Source organism: Dipteris shenzhenensis, chromosome 1 (genome assembly GCF_047967505.1).
Source record: "Dipteris shenzhenensis isolate YYH24624 ecotype China chromosome 1, Dip_SZ_1.0, whole genome shotgun sequence".
NCBI lineage: Eukaryota > Viridiplantae > Streptophyta > Polypodiopsida > Gleicheniales > Dipteridaceae > Dipteris > Dipteris shenzhenensis.
Genome location: NC_141596.1, coordinates 52,638,709 through 52,659,186, shown reverse-complemented (window position 1 = coordinate 52,659,186; position 20,478 = coordinate 52,638,709). Strand labels below are relative to the sequence as shown.

General features: G+C 46.5%; 1 protein-coding gene across 1 annotated transcript in view; it reads left to right on the top strand.

Annotated features, from left to right (window-relative positions):
- The window catches only part of LOC147906018 (haloacid dehalogenase-like hydrolase family protein), a 279,546-nt gene that overhangs the window by 149,905 nt on the left and 109,163 nt on the right, over positions 1-20,478 (top strand). Inside the window, exon 25 of the mRNA XM_087383974.1 lies at positions 16,630-16,722. Within this exon, the coding sequence (XP_087240100.1) occupies positions 16,630-16,722 (93 nt within the window). The remainder of the gene's footprint in view (positions 1-16,629; positions 16,723-20,478) is intronic.

Here is a 20,478-nt window from a genome sequence, read left to right as displayed (position 1 = left end):
AGAGGGTAGTAGTACTACATCGTCTGCGTATAGGAGAATATGGATGACAGCCTCCGCAAGAGAGCAGCCTGCACCTCTGAGTGTCCTGATGGTGGTCTCGAGCTCGTCGATGTAGAGTCCAAGTAGAGTCGGTGACAAGGGACATCCTTGTTTGACTCCGATAGTGCTCGTGATCTCTGGGGTCCAGCTGGTGCCAATCCTGACCTGGCCCGTCACCCGCTCATAGAGAGCTACTACTGCCCAGATAACCTCCGAGTCGTAGCCTAACTCCTGCAGGCGTCTGACGAGTCAGGCGCGGGGAACGGTGTCGAATGCCTTGCGGAAATCCACAAAGCAACAATATACTCTCTGTCTCCTGTGTCTGGCCTCCTCAATGATCCCTCTAAGTGAAAAAATGTGATCGTAAGTCGAGTGATCCGCCCTGAAGCCGGCCTGTCCGGATGCCCTGAGCCCCTGTACCTCTGCGCGAGCACTGACCTCGCCATCTAACACTGATGCATAGATCTTGGACATAACATGTCCAATCATGATGGTCCTGTAATTCCTTGGATCCATGGGATCTCCTGCTTTGTGGATGGGTGTGATAGTGTTCAGGGTCCAGGCTCTGGGGAACCCATGACAGACAGCTTCATTGAACAGCGTTTCCAGGATGGGGGCTAGAGTTTTGATGCCATAGGCAACAAACTCTGTGCATAGGCCCTCATGATCCTTAGCTCGGCCGTTGTGAAGCTTAAGCGCTGCGTGGGTGACTCCCTGGGTTGTGAAGAGGGTGCAAGAAGTGGGGTGGGGGGTGGCTGAGAGGTCGGGAGGAGGCTGATCAAGGATTTCATAGAGTGTACGTGCGTAGGAGTGCGAGAGGGAAGTGTCTGTGAGGGGGGAGGGGGATCGGCGTTCTAGGAATTTCCTCCAGAAATCCTTGGAGTTGCTACTAAACAGAATGTTCAATAGCGTATCCTCATTCTGGCGCAGGAAGGCTAGCTTCTTGCGACGAACTAGTCGACGATAATCCCTGGTGAGATGTGGGTTGGCCCTAGCGTTTCGCTGGGTCGTGAGTCGGAGTGTGCGGCGTAATGCTTTACTCTTGTCATCATACCAGCTATTGCAAGGGGTGGAGCCAGCGGGTGGAGGGCGGGTGCACCGAGTAGTGGAAGGAAAAATGTGGCGGTCTGCATTGTGAAGGGAGTGGGTGATAAGGGTGGCTCGGTGATCTACAGAGGGTATGGTGTCTATGTGTCTGAGGAGGGAGGCTAGGTGGGCTGAGTAATCAGGTGAGAGGTTATGATCAAAGTGTATATCATGATAGGTAGTGTAGTGCGGGGTGTGGCTGGGAGGGGCTCGGGGCACAAGGATATGAAAGAACAGGTAAGTGTGGTCAGCTCCTGGGGGTAAGGGTGCAATGCGGAAGTCAGTGATCTGTGGGGCTAAAGCAGGAGATCCCAGAATGTAGTCGACGACACTGGCTCCTCCGCCATGTGGGAAACATGTGAAACCAGAGGAGACAGGCCACCGGTCTAGTCCATTATAGATGACCAAATCATGTATACGTCCAAGGTCCAAAAGAGCTTGCCCATACGCAGTAACGGGAGCGCGACTGTCAGCCGAGGAGCAGGGGAAGCCCGAGTCCTCTGTGTCCATCTCAGGTAATAGGACCGGATCTGAGTGGAAGTCCAGGAGTGATGTCTGATGTGCACCTGCTGTCCTTGCATTGAAATCCCCAACTAGGAGGACGTCTCCGCGTCTGGGGATCTCCACAATGTCTGAGTAGAGATCTAGATAGGGGGATACCCCCATATCCTCACGTAGCATCCGTGCGAAATGTGACGCCTCAGGAGGAAAGTAGCAGATTGCAATAAAGAGGTCGCGTGTGGAGGGGCGTTGAAATCGGAGCCATAGGTAACGGGCATGGACATCCCATCTAACCACGGATATCAAGCTCGTGAGTGCTGAACGAAGGAGTACTGCAACTCCGCCTGATCCTCGGACCCCCCCAGTATATCTGGTCTCCTCATGGAATACTGACTCCCAGGTATAGCCACTGACCGAGGGGAGAGGGCGCTCGGGGCCCTGATGTGTCTCTGTATAGAAAACGATGTCGCGTCCAGTGTATGACTCTGAGAAGTTCCCAGGGTCAGACCATAGGGTACCATTATAGTTCCATATGGTGCATGCCAAGGGTACTGTGTGCAGAGTCTGAATCTCATAGACCATGTCTCCCTATTTGGGAGGGGAGTCTGCTACCGTGTCTGGAGTACCTGGTGGGGCTCGGCGGTGGGGGCCAACTAATAGGCGGCCATCTCGGACAACAGCCCACTTCCCCTCCTGACGGGCTACATCTCGCTGCTGAAGCAGGGTGCACCGCTCTTCCACCTGCATAGGTGTGAGATCCTCATCCATGAAGATAGTAGGGTGGTACCGTAGTGTAGCACGCTGCCTGAGTGCTGCAAGTCGAGCCTGAGTATCCCTGAATCGGATGATGAGTGGCTGTGGGCGCGTGGGGTCCCGTCCTGTGCGCCATGCATGCTCGATCCCATGCTCGACAAGGCCGAGGGTAGAGGTCACGAAAGCAGTCGCGTCCGCTAAGGGGGTGAGTGAATCTGTGTGGGGGATACCTTGTACTCGGATGTTGAGAGCCTTACTAGCCCTCTGTTCTTGCTCGGCGATGGTGGCTGAGACGACTGCTTTGGGTTCCCGTCTCGCAACGTCCACCCATCTGGTAGTCTCTGCAATAGCAGTCTGGATGGTAGCGAGCCGCTCCTCCACCTGTAGTGTAGTGCGCGGGGCCGCTATGACTGTAGCAGTGAGAGAGACAACCTCCTGACGGAGGTGAGTGATCTCCTGGCGCATGCTTTGAATAAGCTGATCTTGTGCTACGGTATGATCCCGTTGTCGATGTAGCTCCGTAAAGTGCAAGCGAGAGTAGGCAGTAGGTCCCTACCGAGGCTGCGAGAGGGGGAGCGGGGCGCAGAGGCTACGGGAGGGGGGGGGCGCAGAGGCTACGGGAGGGGGGGGGGGCAGAGCGGAGAGGCTACGGTAGGGGGGGGCAGAGCGGAGAGAGGGGGAGCGGGGAGAGGCTGCGAGAGGGGGAGGGAGAGCGGGGAGCGGCTGCGACAGGGGGAGGGGGGACGGAGAGGCTGCGAAAGGGGGGGCGGGGAGAGGCTGCGAGAGGGGGAGGGGGAGCGAGGAGCGGAGAGGCTGCGAGAGGGGGGGCGGGGAGAGGCTGCGAGAGGGGGAGCGGGGCGGAGAGGCTGCGAGAGGGGGGGTGGCGGAGAGGCTACGGGAGGGGGGGGGGTGGCGCAGAGGCTACGGGAGGGGGGGGGTGGCGCAGAGGCTACGGGAGGGGGGGGGGCAGAGGCTACGGGAGGGGGGGGGCAAAGCGGAGCTATGGGAGGGGGGGGGCAGAGCGGAGCTACGTGTGAGAGAGAGCATAGCTACGTGAGGGGGGGGCAGAGCGGAGCTACGTGAGAGAGAGCGGAGGACATAAGGCAAAGCGGAGCTACGGGAGGGGGGGGGGCTAGAAGATTGATAGAAAAGCTTATTAAAGTCTACTAAAGACCGATGGGTCTAGAAGATTGATAGAAAACCTAATACAATGAGCAAAAATGATGGAGCTACGAAATGAGCATCCTAACCCATGCTAGAAAACTGTGTATGACATATTAGGAGCCATAGTCTCGCACCCCGTATAGGTAAGTGATAGTCTGGAATGCCACGTCTAACTGCATTGGAGATGCCCCGAACTCGGCCTGAATTATATGATGGGGAATCGATGGCTTACTGCAGATCATCCGTGATACGAGAGAGAGAGAGAGAGAGAGAGAGAGACAGAGAGAGAGAGAGAGAGAGAGATTTTATTCTTGTTTTTTTGGTCAATTTTGTTTCTTGATTTGTTTGTTTATTTTTGCCTAGTCACCTTCTTCCTTTCTTCTTCCTTTCTTGTTATCTTTCTCTTTTGTTTAGTGATGTATTTTAGTAAGCACTGGGAGACTCCGCAGGTCTTTAGTGTAAGAAGTATTTATATTTCCTAAGGCAGTGGCCATTATTATGTAATAAGGGGCTAGGGGCACTTTTTCCCTTTATGAAGGTTTTTTATCCCTAAACTCAGTTAGAGGTTGAGTTTGTGGGTGAGTTAGTCACCACACATCTGTTAAACCTAGTTAGGGTTCATTCTAGGGTGCTCTTTCTTGGGCCCACTTTTGGAGAAGATCTAACGCTGTTCTGGACTTGGGTGACCAGTTTTTGGATTTTTTTGGGTGATTTCGAGCTGGTTTAAACCAGCCACCGCCTCCTACTGCAAGTCCAAAGCCGAGTGACCTCATTTTAGAGCTATTTTTGGCAAAAACAGCCAACTCAACCTGTTTTTTTGTGGGATTTGTTCTTGTTTTTTGAACGCAACAATGATTCCTAGGCTGGATGTCTATTTTTAGAGGCTGGACACACTTTTCGAGGTGTTTTTCAGTACTGTTTTGCTGTTTTGCAGCTTTTCTATGAGTCATGGATCTTCGTTGGAGCTTCTAGAAACTTGTCCTTGCTGTTTTGAATCTGTCTCAAGCATTATTGTTCAAGGCCAGCTCATATTTTTAATCTCTAGGTGCATTTTAAGTCCATACAGTTGGGGACTTGCTGTTTTTTTCAAAACAAAGATAAAAATCAGTCATTTTTTGCTTGCTAAGGCAAGCATTCTTGAAGGAAAGCACATATAGTTCGTGGGAGATCATTTTCAGTGCATCTTGGAGCTCTTTTTGGAGGCATTTTGTAGCCCATTTGCTTGGGTTTTTGTTTGGTAAACTTTCTATTCTATTACTGCTTGCATTGGGATCTCTTTTCCCTCTCAATTGCTTGCATTTGTTGGCCCTTTTGCCACTGGGGTTTTCCTTTGCAGGTACATCAAGCATTCAGTTGGTTTTATGCCTTGTTGAGCCAAGCTTTGGCTGGTTTTTTAGGGGAAATTCTAAGATTGCAGCACATATCCCAGCACGGGACCTTTCTGGTGTATTCGAGGGGCATCCTCAAGCCTAGTATAGGCTTTGGCAGTGAGATTTGTTACTTGAGCAGGGTATTCACAGCAGGCGAACTTTGTTGAGATTTTTTACCTCTTTTTGTTTGCTCAAACGGCACATCAAAATCCAAATGATGTCTCTCAATTGCTTTGCCTAGGAGGATCGCTTGGATGGCACCAACTACCCTCTTTGGAGTTTTTTTTTTTGCAATTTGTTAATTGCTAAGGGCCTCTGGGATTATGTTGCGAGTGATGAGGCCCATCCCGGTCCTATAGCACCAGGTACTCCTCCACAGCAAGGGGGGGTTCGTGGTGGTGGTGCAAGTCATGGGCAACAAGGACAACAAGCTGCCCCGGTTGGGCAAGCACCTGTAGGTATTACTCCTAAGCAAAGGAGGTGGGATACTTGTAATGCTCAAGCCTTGTCTTTGATTTCATTGAATATCAAGAGGTTTATTGTCCCTCATATTAGGTCCTACCGGACTGCTAAGGAAGTGTGGAATATTTTGGAACATATGAATCTAGCTCATGATGAGGCGAGAGTCTCGTATTTACACAGTGAGCTTGAAAATGTGCACTGCACACGGATGAGGGTGACTCTATGCAGGAACATGTCACCCGGATTCAAGATTTGCAAGAATAATTCTTGAACATTGATGAGGTCATTCCAGACTTACAGCTTGTTACTATTAGTTTGAACTCCTTTCTGAAGTCTTATCTTTCTTTTCATACGTCTCTCAACCTGTCAATGCGAGGAAATCAGAATCGCCTCACTTTTCAAGAGTTGATAGCACTCTTGTTGTAGAGGAGCAGACGCGAAAGAATATGGCTTCACGTTCCCAGAGTGGGAAGCATGCTTTTTAAGCGAAGGATAAGGGAAAAAAGAAAGTTCAGCCAACTCATGCCTCTAGCAGTGTTTCTAGACATGCATATGCAGGTGGGAAAGATAAAAAGGATGCCTCAAAGCCTTTCAAGAATTGCATGTGCCATCATTGCAGAAAGTGATATCAATGAATGCCCCAAGAGGCTTGCTTAAGAGAAGAAGGCTGGTATGATAGTGTAAATAGAGGCATCAAAAGGTTCATTGGCATCATAAACGGACAGCTTAAGCCCCAGCTCCATAGGAGTAGAGATGGGCTTGCACTTCTGAAATCTGAACCGTTCAAGGAGTTTACCTGGACTGCAACAGCCCAATAACTCTGTCATCTTGTATAAAATGGATGCCCAAATAGTAGTGAAGCGACCTCAATTCTGACATCTCAAACATCTGCTGTAATTCATCCTTGAAACCTGCAATTTTGCAGCATTAGTACCAGTGAGCAGCATGTCATTGATGTAGAGAGCAATGATGAGCAAATGTCTACCTTTTTTTTTTCAAAAAAAAAATTGCTACTGATTCTTCCGAGGTCATGCTACCTCAGCTAGAGCGTAACATTCCTTCCCTCTTCAAACATCAGCGTCCTCGATGATAAAATCTTGGAACACTCTCCGCAACTGGTATACGGATTCCCAGGTAGCTTCGGATAGAGGCTGACCATGCCATGCAACCAACACCGTGGGTATCTTCCGATTTCGTATTTGCATTGTTCCTCGGTCCAGGATTCTTGTTGGTTTGCGCCTCGCATTATCCTCTATCTCCTGAAACAAAACCACACCTTCGATTAGTGAGTCACCTGTATGTAAAAATTTCTTTAAGCGCGAAACATGAAAAACCGGGTGCACCTTACACCCCTGTGGCAATTCTAATTTATAGGCCACCTTGCCTATTCTCTTTAGAATTAACCACGGCCCACAGTATCGAGGTGATAACTTAGCACACTCTCCTGAAGTCAACGACTTCGAGTGCGAAGGAACTCTGAGAAAAACTTTTTCTCCTTCCCTTAAATACTCTTATGAATCCTGAATATTCAAGCAAAACCATACACAGTATAGTTTTCTTTTTGTTTACATAAAGACTGGCTTTCCTCAAAGTACTGAACACTACTCTTAAGTGTTCACGATGCTCAGTAATGCTTTTACTGAATATCAGGATATCGTCAATAAAATGTACTACAAACTTTCCGATATACGAACATAGTAAATTGTTCATAAGCATGACGAATGTCGCTGGAGCATTGGTAAGTCCGAAGGGCATTACCAAAAACTCATAATGATCAAACTTGCTTCTGAAAGCGGTTTTATGCACATCCTCGGCTCTAATCCGGATCTGATGGTAGCCACACTTAAGATCTATTTTACTGAAAATCACGGCTCCATGTAATGCATCTAGCAAATCATCAATCCGAGCCATCGGATACCTGTGCTTAACAGTGATATTATTCAATGCTCTGTAATCTATACAGAGGTGAAACGTATCATCCTTTTTCTTCTTTAATATTACTGGCGAAGCAAAAGGTGAGAAACTTGGCTGAATCTACCCCAACTTGAGGTATTCTTCCAGTTGTCTATGCACCTCCGCCTCTTCAGTAAAACTCATTCTATAGGGAGGTCTATTTACAGGTTCTGCCCCCGGGATCAGTTCAATCTTATGCTGAACTTTCCGCTCTGGAGGTAATCCATTAGGTAGTTCATCCCTAAAACATTCAGAGAACTCCTCTGTTATAAGATTAGCCAGCTTGGCCATCTGACCACTTTGTGTAACATCAGTGCTAGCCGAAGAATCATCAACCGGCTCTACCGATGCTGTGCAAAGGAATAAAAACTCTTCTTGAGCTTTTCGGATTTCCATCACGGAAACCAACGGTCCCTGAGGTATATCTTTCTCACCTCGCAAGACATAAAGCACATCATTCATCTTGAATTGATATACGCGCTTTTTCTAATCAATGGCTGGATTCTTCCTAGAATGCCACGCCATACCCAGGGCTATACATGCATGAGCAAGCTTGGTCATTTCAAAATCAAGCTTCTCAGCATAGTCCTGAATCCGAAGCTCCAACTGGGTAACCCTTTGCTCCCATACTTCAGTTGAACTTCCATCTGCCATCCTGACTGTATACGCATAGTCAAATGGACCCCTCTTTAATTTCAGCCTCTTCACGAGCTTGGAGTTAATCACATTGTGAGTTGACGCCGAGTCAAACAACACAATGACATCATGATTGGCCACTTGCCCTTTCATTTTAATTAACTCCGTATCATTAAAGGCTGTATACCCCATTGCTGCGGGCTTAGATAGGATGTTATCAGGTGCAGTCATCACTAGCTTAGCAACAGACACACATAACAAACAAGGTACTAACCTCTGAGAAGATCCCGCTAGCTGAATCTGCATCTCTTTCGCTCTGGGACTTCCCTCTATCTCCACGTCGCATTCTGAGATCACCATCTCAGCCATCCGACGATCTTTGTTACGTGGACAATCCTTCCACTGATGAGGCTGAAGGCAACCAAAACATAAGCCTTCTCTCCTCGCTTTTTCCCTTTGTTCTGGGTTTAAGGGAGACTTAGACCAAGCCCGGGCTGCCATTGGGGTTACTTTCCTCTTCACTCCAATGATGGTACTTTGTTTAGGAGTTTCAGCCGGTTTCGCCTGCTTGGCTTGACCACTCGGCTGAGAACCACTCCCTCTACTAGTCCATTTCTTCTTAAACCCAGATTTCTTCGGATACCCATACTCGGTTTCGACCTGTGCAAACCCGCTTGGCCTGTTGCCCTTGGCATCTTCATAGTTCAGGGCTATAGCTATTGCATCATCTAACGTGTTCGTGTACTTAGCCCAAACTTCCATTTTTTTTCGATCATTCAATCCAAATATGAAATCTTTCACTTGGATTGATTGAGGCAGGGGTTCGTCTACCTTCATTACACTCTCTTGAAACTTATCAGTGTATTCTGCCACTGATAAATTTCTCTGACGAAGGTTCCTATATTGATCCCAAGCTCGGGATGCTTCGTCAGGAGGTAAGAAGTGTTTCCTGAACTCTCTTTTAAACCCCTTCCAGATAGTGGATGCTATACCATCTTTTTGTTGTTTAATCCACCACCGATCTGCTGCCTCACAGAACATGTGGGTGGCCTCACGGATCTTCTTGATGTCATTGCTGATTTCACAAATGGCGAACGCCTCGTCCCATTTGTGTAACGAGGTCTCAATGACATCGGAGCTACGGTCGTTCATCCGACCAGAATACTTTTCTGGCCTATAATTGGCAATATTTGGCACTTTAGCCTTCCTAGGCTCGACCGTATGGACATTAGACTCCAGTTCCATTGGAGCCTTTCCCTTCTCCTCTCGAGAAGGTCTGGCAGACATACTGTGTATCGCTCTCCTCAGTTCAGATTGCCCTGCATTGGCCTGTAACTGCTTCGCTAACAACTGTTGCAAGGCATCCTCGAGCAATGCAATCCTGCCAGATAAAGTATGAGCTACTGGGCGCGACACCTTCTAGGTCGGTCGGACTCCTGACTCAGCAGGGTTCCTCCTGGAAGCCCCTTCTTCCGCTTCCATTCAGTTCAATGGGTGTTTTGTTTTTTTTTTTGTTTTTTTTTTTGTTTTTTTGTTTTTTTTTTTTAAAACACCGCTAGAAACTGTATTTACAAACTGACGCAATTCAGTGTACTGACACTCTGACACAATTCCCTATACTAGGGAATTCCTGCAATCCCACATGCACACTGACTAGGCATTTGACATAGGCATGTATCTTAAATGGCGCTTTTCCCTATCCTAGGGAAGCTCCTGCAAACAACTCTGACTGCAGTACATAGGCATACCATCAAGCATGATCTGTCCCTACTACAACATCAAAGCCTCATGCAGGCTGATCACTCACAAGATCCTGTTTATGAAAGCAGAGCATTAACCGACAAAGTCCAGAAAAAAAAACACGGAATTGATGGAGGTCAAAGAGAGCTCCCTGGTCATCAACGATTTCACCATAGCCTTCTTGGATTGCGTGGCCTCTTCCTTTGTCTGCCAAGGTGTAGATGTATGATCGAGATGTTCTTTGGCTACGGGTTGCCCATCCCCAAATCTTCTGGAAGATGCACACGAGCCACCACGCTTCCGCTGCGTCACCTCTGCGCTCCCAGCTTGTCGTCCACTCCAGATCACAGCTTACGTGCTCACTGCCCAAATCCTGATGACGGGCCAACTGCTCGTCGACTATCGCTCCATGCCTATCGTCCACTCCAGATCACGGGCAGCGTCAACCTTCCGTCACAATCACGGCAGCGCCAACAGCTATACGTCCATCTACCCTTAAGTTTCGTCACAGCCTTACGGGATTAGGCAGATGGTTTGACGTTCGTCAAGCTTGTCCGTCGACTAGCGCTCTGCGTCGATCTGGCGCTAGTCACGGACTATCTTCGTCGAAGGGTCTCCCTCATTCACGAATCGCTTCACCGTAGACCACGGGCAGCGCCAATCTCTACGTCACAATCACGGCAGCGGCACCAGCCACCCTTCCGTCGTATTTCGTGATCACCCCTATACTATTCGTCGAACACATTGCAGGTCAGCATGGATCCCGTCTGTGCATCATAGATCATAAGTGAGTTGAGCTGCTACACCCACGCTCCACACCTGTTCTGCGTCACCATCGCCGATCGATGCGTAGGCCAGTTTGTAAGCCAGCGCCAGAGGACCACCGCGCTGTTCGTCAATCCCTTCCTGAATTCCTAGCCTTGGGCTCTGATACCAAATGTTAAGCACTAACTATCTATTCCTACTGCAGATCACGGGAGCAACACCATGGATATCCTCCCAGCCAACCTTGCTGAAGCTTTCAAGCAGACAGAGAATTCCAAATCAAACATACGTGAAAATCACTATTCTCTTCTCTCACTAGCCTCAACAAGCCCCATCTCCCTAGATGGATCTAGATGCCACATGTCATCCATATAGGGCCTTCCTAATGCAACATTTCACCCCTCTCTTGGGATGCATTAAATCCTTTGCCCCTAGGCACATTCTTTGCATTAGGCCCTTAGCCTTAGATCCACCTAGTCTGGTGCTATCAACCCTCACCCAGGACCTTGACATTAATTCCCTCCCGATCATTTACATGAAGCGCAAACAAATAATTACAAACATAGATCCTTTAAGGGAAATGTCGACTGATTCTTCCGAGGTCATGCTACCTCGGCTAGAGCGTAACACTTTCAGCCTCAACCTTGGTTTGAAGGCTATGAGAGATCTACAAAGTTTACTGGAGCATACAGCCAAAAGCTAGGAAGCTACTTGAAAGAGATTTTGGAACATCGCAACAAGGTAATGGTCTAGCACACAAGCTAGCCTAACAAGTACTCACTACATGACAAGTTTGTAATATTTTCTCTCACTGGATGAAAGGGATGACTATTAGTTGATAGTGATCACCAGTCCATAGATCTTGAATGGTCTCACACGGACTTTAGTACATTCATATCATATCCCTCTTCATTGTCTCTCTAACTTCTCTTTCTTGTTTGTCACGATAATGTAACACTTGGTGGATTTAGCTTCATCTTGGTAGATGTGAGGCTGCCTATGTTGTGTAGAGTTGCTATAGCTGTGCAAGCCCTTGCATTTGGAACTAGTGTGCAGGACAGCTCACAGTTTTTAAGCTCCTGTTGCAAGGTCAATTCAAGAGCTACGAGGAGATAGGCAACCTTTTCCTGAGCTTAATGGAGCTACAAGAGAGGAGGACACGCATAGAAAAGCGTGCAAGAGAGAAGGTGAGAGAAGATAGTAAATAAGTCTGTGCATGTGAATAAGTGTGTATGTTCTCAAGACTTCGAAAATACCTTGCGAAGATGCAGCTGATAATGTTTCGTTGTATTTTTGAAATGGAAAAGTGGAGAATGGTTACATTCATGTATAGGGAGCATTTGCCAAAATTAACATTGAGATAAGGACACATTGTATTCCGACCCTAGTTTCTTTTTGGAGGAAATACAATGCAGATGACTGGAGTGGAGTTAAACTAACACTAGATGTATTATCATCTGAGATGCTTCCACTTGTTACTTGATGTCGAGTGCTTGAAAGTTTGTTTGTTTGTTTTTTCCGAGAAAAAAACTTCTGTTAAGTATGAAAGACCCTCCCTGAGAAAACTCAAAGGGGGGCAAACATCATGCTGCACATGAAATGCACCCTAGGTGGGCAAAAAATAAACTGCTAATCGAAGGAATGAAACCACCACGGCTGAGATTGGAAATGGCATCTTAACCTAGTAGGTGACTCAGGGAAAAAACAGAGCCACTCTTTTCCTTGAGAAATACTGCCCTCCTGAAAGAGGCTGCCGACAAAGACCCCTGCATCCTCACCCATATGGCCATCAAAGTATGTATTATGTCTATCTAGATCCTGGCTACGCCGCTATGGTGTGAGTGGGATGAACCTGGAAGCCGTCCAAGGGCTGTATACAAAATAGTATCGGAACATCATCCAAGGAACGTGAGCCAGCTACATGTCGTTGAATCAATAGAGCCCAAGAGAAGTCATGTTTCTTGTATAGAACCTGAGGCCTAGAAAGGGAAAGCCAAGCTAGTGATCCCCAAGTCATAGAAAGTGGAGTGTGTAAAGGTGTTCAATAGCCTAGCAATCCCATTCCAAATGATTTGCACTTGTCAGCAGTGCCAAAGACAATGCTGGATGGACTCCTCGGCAGAAAGGCAGCAAGCACAAGTGGAATCTGTGCTGAACCTCAATATCCAATGGTTCACTGTAATCTCTCCATGTATAGACAGCCAAAAGAAAAGAGTGATCTTTGTGTTTCCTGAGGGATTTCTAGAGTTGCTTCCAAAAATACTTCAGCACGTATGCCTAAATTTGAAATTCTCCCAATGATGCTCTCTAGGAGGCCTCCAGCCTCTCAAGATGAGCTGATATTTTCTTGCATTGCTCATCATGTATGGAAAGAAGGGGAGGCTCTTCTCTCGGATAACCTGCATCTATCCCTTCCCATTCTTTCGAATCCCACTGCAAATACTTGATTCAGACCCCTCCATGAATGCAAAGTCTCCAAGAGCCCAAGGGAATGTGATTTGGGTTAGGGTCTGTAAGAGTTTGGAGATGGCAAAAGCTAAACAATGTGGAGTTGAGCTGAATTGAAGTTGCAAGAATGTAATACAAGAGGGCTATCAACATGATAGAACCCTAAAAGCTTGGGTAAAAACTCACTCATGAACTTACTCAACCACTAACTATGGTTAGGGCAAAAAAACCTTAAAAGGAAAAAGTTCCTATAACCTTCCTAGTTAACTAATTTATTGGCCACTGGCTTAAATATTGTAATATTTCCAACTACCCCTTGTGGTGATAATATTTTGGTGTACAAGGAGTGATCTCAATCACCAAACGGAAGTAAGCCCGATGCATTCGGTGATCACTGCAATAGGTCAATGAGGATATAGACAAGGCAATGCGTGACAAAACTTGGACATCTATAGCATCCCATCTCCTCTGATTCTGTGTAGGTGCAATGGGTGCAACTAATACAAATTGCCTCACACCTACTATCTATCACGGGGATTACCTCCTTACTAGGCATACTAGGAGCAATGGCTGATTCACCTCTAACAAAACCCTATTGACTCTTTGCAACCAAAAGATTCCTTACCCACAAAGTTCCACAGGCAATAATTGGTGCCATCCACTTTATCATCCTGGGCCAAAACTCCAAAAACATCTCCCAGATTTTGATTTTAATTGTGAGCCACTTCAAAGATGAATGCACACAAAATCCCAAAAAATTCAGGTGCTGTGAATTGTACTGCAACAACAACAGAACACTGTTCCACAAGCCAATACTTGGCTAGGCAAATGCAGTATCAGTTCTGAACTGACAAAGCGGACTGTTTAACAATACCAACACCGAATTAAGTCTACTCCAAGCAAGCCAATGCTTGGCTCAAACAAATCACCTCAAAAGATGACTGCAATGTAACTAATTTCCCAAAAAAAAATCCATGTTTTCAGGGCAGCACCACTCCCACTGCCAGAGCTCAACTGGGCAAGCTTGTACTTGTGCAAGTTTAGATGATTTGACTGCTATTTTACTCAAAAGCAACCTCCAGCTGAGTGCTTTTTTACGGAAACTAGCCAGTTTCTAGCAAGATAGCACTCTCCTGATATTTGATAAGTCGAAATAGGTATGAAAACTCCCTCAAAAGTGAGGTGACCAAGAAACACAGTAGGCGGCCTGTTCAGAAGCACTCTGGAGAATTCTTGAAGGTGGCCAGCGGAAAAACAGGTGGAGAATGTCCCAAGCAGATAGTAGCTCGAATAGCACTGTTTTTCATTCAGATGAAGGTGGCCTGATGCAAAACTCCTCTAGGAGTGAGGCAACTCTTTCAAGACATCAAATCAACGCTGTGAAACTTATTGAATCAGGTCAGAACAGCAGCGGCTTGATTTTCTTTGTTTTAGGGGAGGCCATTAGTAGAACAGCTCCAGGAGTATGCTCCACACCAAAACTGATCTCAAATCCACCAAAAAACAGGGCAGCTGATCATAAACAGGCTAGAGAAGCAACTTTCTCGTGATGAAATTCAAGTTCTTCAGGGCATGGGAGGTGAGGGGATGAGAGCAAGGGGTATCCTGCTCTAATACCATATGTGAGAGTTTGGAGATGAAATGTAGAGCTAAGCTGAATTGAACTTACAAGATCTAGATACAAGAGGGCTATCAACATGATAAAACTTTTAAACCCTAGCACCAGGACTATGCTCCACGCCAAAACTGATCTCAAATCCACCAAAAAACAGGGCAGCTGATTATAAACAGGCTAGAGCAGCAACTTTCTCATGGTGAAATTCAAGTTCTTCAGGGCATGGGAGGTGAGGGGACGTGCGTGAGAGCAAGGGGCAGCCTGCTCTAATACCATATGTGAGAGTTTGGAGATGGAATGTAGAGCTGAGATGAATTGAAGTTACAAGATCTAGATACAAGACAAGATAAAACTTTTAAACCCTAGCTCAACTACTATGTCAACCACTAACTGCGGTTAGGAGGAAAAACCTTAGACGGAAAAAGCCCCTAACTCTTCTAAGTAACTAATACATTGACCAAGACCTTAAAAATTACAATATTTCCAACAAGTACAATGAAAGCATTAGAAGTTTACAAACTTACTCAAGGGAAGGCTAAATGAGTAGTAGTTCACATCTAAGTATACAGTTACTAATTTATACTCCATTTTAGTCTCTTTTTTTAAAAAATCAACTTTGAAATTCTATAATTTTAACAAATTGTTGGCAGACTTCATTTTTAGTCTTTCCCAAACAAACATGGTCTTTGAAGTTCTAAAATCCTAGCAAAGGTTCATGGCTTCCAAAATTACATACACATGTAGTACTCTCCTCATTACAAAAATTCCAAACTTCTTCTCCTCATTACAAAAATTCCAAACTTCTAGCAGAAAAATAAGCATGAACAAAGCTTTTAGCCCAAGGTAAGGTTTACAATAGCTATTTCTTACTAAGGTGTACTTTCACATAGAATGCTAGAAACCCTCAAAGGCACCATTAGTAACAAGCCATGTTTAAAATGTCACTAGAGATCGATCTACTTTTCAAACCAAAAGCAATAGGAAAGCTAGGAAAGAAATTACCGGAGTGTGAGCCCTAATATTTACAAACTATATTGTATCCCCTAACTTACATCTATATGAACTCTAACCATTTTTACAACATGGAACCATATAAAATAGAGAAGAAAATTGCAATAGCTTCACCTAATCAAAACCATGTTATCATGCAAAAATTAAAGAGGAGTTGTTATTTTGGGTGTACATCTTGTTAACGGGTAGACGAAGCAGCAGACGGCAGCAAACCCTAAGTTAAACCATAGGGTGCAAAACACACTAAAGCTCTTGGGGAAAGGAAAACATAAATAAATCAATCCAATTGAAAACCTGCACTACATAAATAAAAGTAGTGGTGAAATTCTGTAATGATTTTTTCATAGAGATCGAAGACTATTGCATAGAATGAAACCAGGCTAGTATCATTTATTGGAACGCTGCAGGAGCAAAAAACTAGCCAATTTCATGGAATTTCCCAATTCTCAGTTTTATCCATGCCCCACATTTCATTTACATGCCTTTGAACCCAACCGTGGGAAGAAGGACTCTATATAAGCCAGCAGCCGTAAGTTTGTGTGAAGGCTAATCATGCCCCCATATCACTTGCTACAAATAATCCAATCTTGCAATCTATGCTCAGCACAAGTTGTAGGCATTGGCTCAATTGCATGAATGTCATGCCAGATAAAACTGTGATGCATTCCCAAGTTGTATGTTCAGGATGCATGGGAAAAAGTAAGAGCATACCCATCCTCATCAACGTTTTGTATATTTCTAATATCATATGTACTCGAAAAGTAAGCCTTACGTGGCTTATTAAAGCAAGTGGCTCATCAGAAACCTTCGTCCAGTGAATGCTTTCTGATCTCATTGCTTTCCTTACGCGGCTCGTCAAAAACTTTCGTCCAGTGAATGCTATCCAATCTCATTGGATTGCCTGAATACTGACCCTGAGGTCGCTCAGTGTAGATATTGTTGTTGATGCATTGTTATACTTTGTCGTTTATTAATGAACACTCTTGAACATGTATGCCATTTTGTTTGTTTCCTATTTATACGATCAAGCCCACTCTCACGGACTGGAAACCTATATGTGCTTTTGCACATGGTTTGAAAATGCAGATTAAAATCCTGGATCCCAAAAGCAAGAGGGTGAAGACAGTGGTGGGCTCAGGACGTGCTGGCTTTAAAGATGGATTGGGCTTAGCATCTCAGGTAGATTTTGTCTTTGGAACTGAAAAGTTTATTCTTTATTCTTGCTGGTTTGATCACTCAATTCACAAAGAGAAAAAACCGTGAACTAAAAAGGAAATCCTTGTCACTTTCCACTAAGATATGGAATAATCAATTCGGGAGAAATAACTGTAAATGGCAATCCAAAACCACTGTTATTGGTATATAGAAACAGTTTTTTTTTTTTCAACAATGGAATTTTTTTTAAAGAAAAGTGATATATTCTATTCAAAACGAATCATACAACAGGTGGGAGAGAAAGTACTCTATCCCTAGCCTCAACAATGTGGCAAAAAAGCCATGGTGGTGGTCTAAAATGCCACGACATCCCAAAGGGGTCAAATGAAAAAATAATGAGCAGTCCCATGTCCTCATGAAGGATAGAAGTCTCCCACGAGCTGCCAAAGAGGTGCCTGTACACTGCTCCCACTGACTCCTGAGAGTGAAGATAATCTCCGCCCAAATCGAAGCAAGAGTGTCAGCCTCCGTGCATAAATGGCCCCCAAGGACAAAAGAGCATCGCGAACACCATATCCGCCATAGAGTGATGCTGCTGCCATAGAGTGATGCTGGAAATCACCTCCCAGGCTGTCCCTGCAGGTGAAGTAGGCATGGAATCCTGAGTAGGTATAGGTAACAAAAGTAAATCCTGCGGCTCCATGATGCTGACATCAGTCGGACCCCGTCTCTGGCGACGCTGCATGAAGAAACCGTGGTCTCCTGGCTCTGACTCAAAGAGAGCAAAGGCTCCAGATCCTCTCCCCCATAGGGCAGCACCCCATGTCATCAGAAAGGACTCGGATGTAACATATGAGAACAACCTGAAAATACGTGCCCATACCACTCTAGAGCTAGGGCAGCTCCATAAACAATGCTTACTAGATTCCTCTGCAAGCTGACAACGCATACACAAGGAAGGTCTACCCATCTGCTGAAGCCATGTACCCACCGGTATACCCCTATGTATAGTGAGCCAAAGAAAATAGGATACTTTCCTGGCTCTACTAATGCCCCAGAAATGAGTCCAGTAGTTCAGCAAGAGCTCTGCAGTAAGTCCCTGTGAATGCCAATGCTGAGAAGCTGATGGTCGGTGATGAGAGTCTCTCTGCTGAAGCCTGTAACCTGCCCTCGTTGAGTACTGGAAGAAGGGAAGAGGACGGCCGCCTGTCACCGGAGCAGGCCACATCCACTCACCTGGGTCCTAGTCGAGCTCCGCAAGAGGTCGACCCTGAAAAATCCAAAGTCTCCATCTAGGATCCTCTGCAATGGTCAACTTGGAGGGATCTGTGACCCATTCCTTACCCAGGCAACCAATGACCCTGACCATCTGCCAAAGGAGCTCCTGTCGATCCAGTGGCTGAGTGGGATACAATCTGTGAGAGGAGTCCGACTCGAAATAAGTAAACGGTGCCGGTCCTAAACGAACTCCAATGCATAGCCCAGCCTCACTAAAACAACCTGACCAAGTAGAGATGGGATGAACATAGGCTGGATCTGTAAGCGTATCCCTCCACTCCTGCGGAATAGCTCTCATGATCAATAATCTGGTGGCAGCAATCTGTCCAAGTGGTCCGTGTCTATCTCTGATCTCCTCCTCTGACATCTCCACACCTCCCCTGAACCAATCTCCAACTGTCACAACCCCCTGAGCATGCCATCTGGCCAAGGGAGTCCTAAGTTTTGTACCAGGGAAGATCCCTGATACCGAACTAGGGGGTTGTGATAAAGTGGCTGACGAGCAATTTCCTCTCTGGAGGAGGGAACTGCTCTGATGAGGTACTGTCGAAAATGATCCCATATTTGAATAAGCCTTTTCACAAGAGGTGAGGAAGGCTGAAAATGCTGGTCCGTCAGGAAGATCCAACTGACTCTACCTGCCCACCACTGGCCTGCCGCTCTAGGGGTGCACTGGTGAATCCCATGCAGTAAAAACTGCTTCCACGGCTGATCTCCTGGAGTCAAACCTGTAACAAGAAGTTTGACTAAAAGGGCTCTGCTCTGCATCTCCGGATCAAGAACCCCAAGCCCTCCCTGCGAGGAGGGTAAAGTGATAGTATCCCAAGAAACCCTGGCCCTAGTGTCCTCAAAACTGTCGCCACTACTCCACAAAAAGTTCCGGAGCAATCTCCTCACCTGGCGGATCGAATCAGCATGAAAGCACCAACATGACGCAACGTACCACATAGTCGCTAGTAGCACCTGATTGAGTACCAGCGCTCTACCGGCCAAAGAGAGTCTAGCCGTACTCCAATAGGCTAGCTTTCTTCGGATACTCTCAAGAACTGGGGCAAACTGCTGCGACGGGGACACCTCAATGCCAACCTGGAAGCCTAAATATCTCGTAGAGGTGCCTCCGGGAATCCAAACAAAGCCTCTGTCTCCTCCCCATGCTGGGGTATCCTGCTGAGCTCCAGTCCAGATCCCTTTTGATTTGTTCCAATTGACAAGCCCCCCTGAGGCTAAGCAGAACTTGTCAATTGAATCCATAGCAGTAGCGAGACTATACGCATCTCCTCTGACTGTCAGTGCCGTGTTGTCAGCAAACTCAGTGTCCAAAAGCTCCTGCTCTCGCCGGATAGGTAGATGGAGGCCCAAAGTGCCATGACTGGTAGCCTGCATAAAGTATCCCATAGCCTCTGCTACGAAAAGGAAAAGGTAAGGTGCAAGCGGGCAACCCTGTCGTACCGATCTGGATAGCTGAAAAGGCGGTCCTCTGCCTCCACAGACCACCATCCTGCTAGAAGAGTGAGAGTAAAGTGAGGAGACCCAGGAAATCCATCTATCACTGAAGCCTAGCCTCCTCAAAGTGCCCTCCAAGAAACCCCAGTCCACCCTATCATAAGCCTTCTCAAAGTCGAGAAGAAGAACAGCAATCTCCTGCTGACTCTCCTTCGCCCAGTGAGTGGCCTCCCAAAAAGTAAAGATGTTATCCAAGATACTCCGATCTTGGACAAATCCTGTCTGAGTAGCTCTGATGATATCTGGCAACAAAGGCTTTAGGCGAAGAGCCAAGGTCTTCGCTAGGATCTTATAGGCTGTCCCTAGAAGTGTAATGGGTCTCCAATTACGTAGGACTGTCTTGTCTCCCCCTTTCGGGATGAGACAAATCAAACCTATGCATAAAGTCTCGCCCAAAGATCCTGCATCAAGAGCCTCTGAAAAGGCAGAGAGTAGATGAGGCCCAATCGTATCCCAAAGAGCTCTGAAAAAAAGTGGCGACAAACCATCCTCCCCCGGGCATCTGTCTCTGGGCAACTCATGTAACGCGTCCGTGATCTCCAGGAGTGATAATGGGCTATCCAAAACATGACTCATCCTGTCTGAGACCATCAGGGGAATATGGCTCCAGATCTCCTCTCTGGCTCTGATCATCTCCTCGGTGACTGGATCGGCTGTGTAAAGAGTGGAATAGAAATCAGAAGTGAGCTCAACAAGACGGTGAGGGTCCGTCTGAAGAGTCCCGGCCTCATCCACCAGTCTACGAAGACTGTCCGAAGAGTATCTCTGACCCACTGCCCTGAAAAACTCTCTAGAGCATCTATCCCCCTTCTGAATCCAGAAAGTCTGCTGGGAGTAAAACCTGAACTATACCCTCCTGCTCTGAATCTCCTCTAGTCTCTCCTGGGCCTCCAAAAGCTGCCCTCTGATGAAAAGAGAATGAGGAAAACTCTGAATCAATCTCTGAAGTCTGGATACCTCCGCTCTTGCGTTCCGATCTCTGATTCTGAGTTTTTCCTT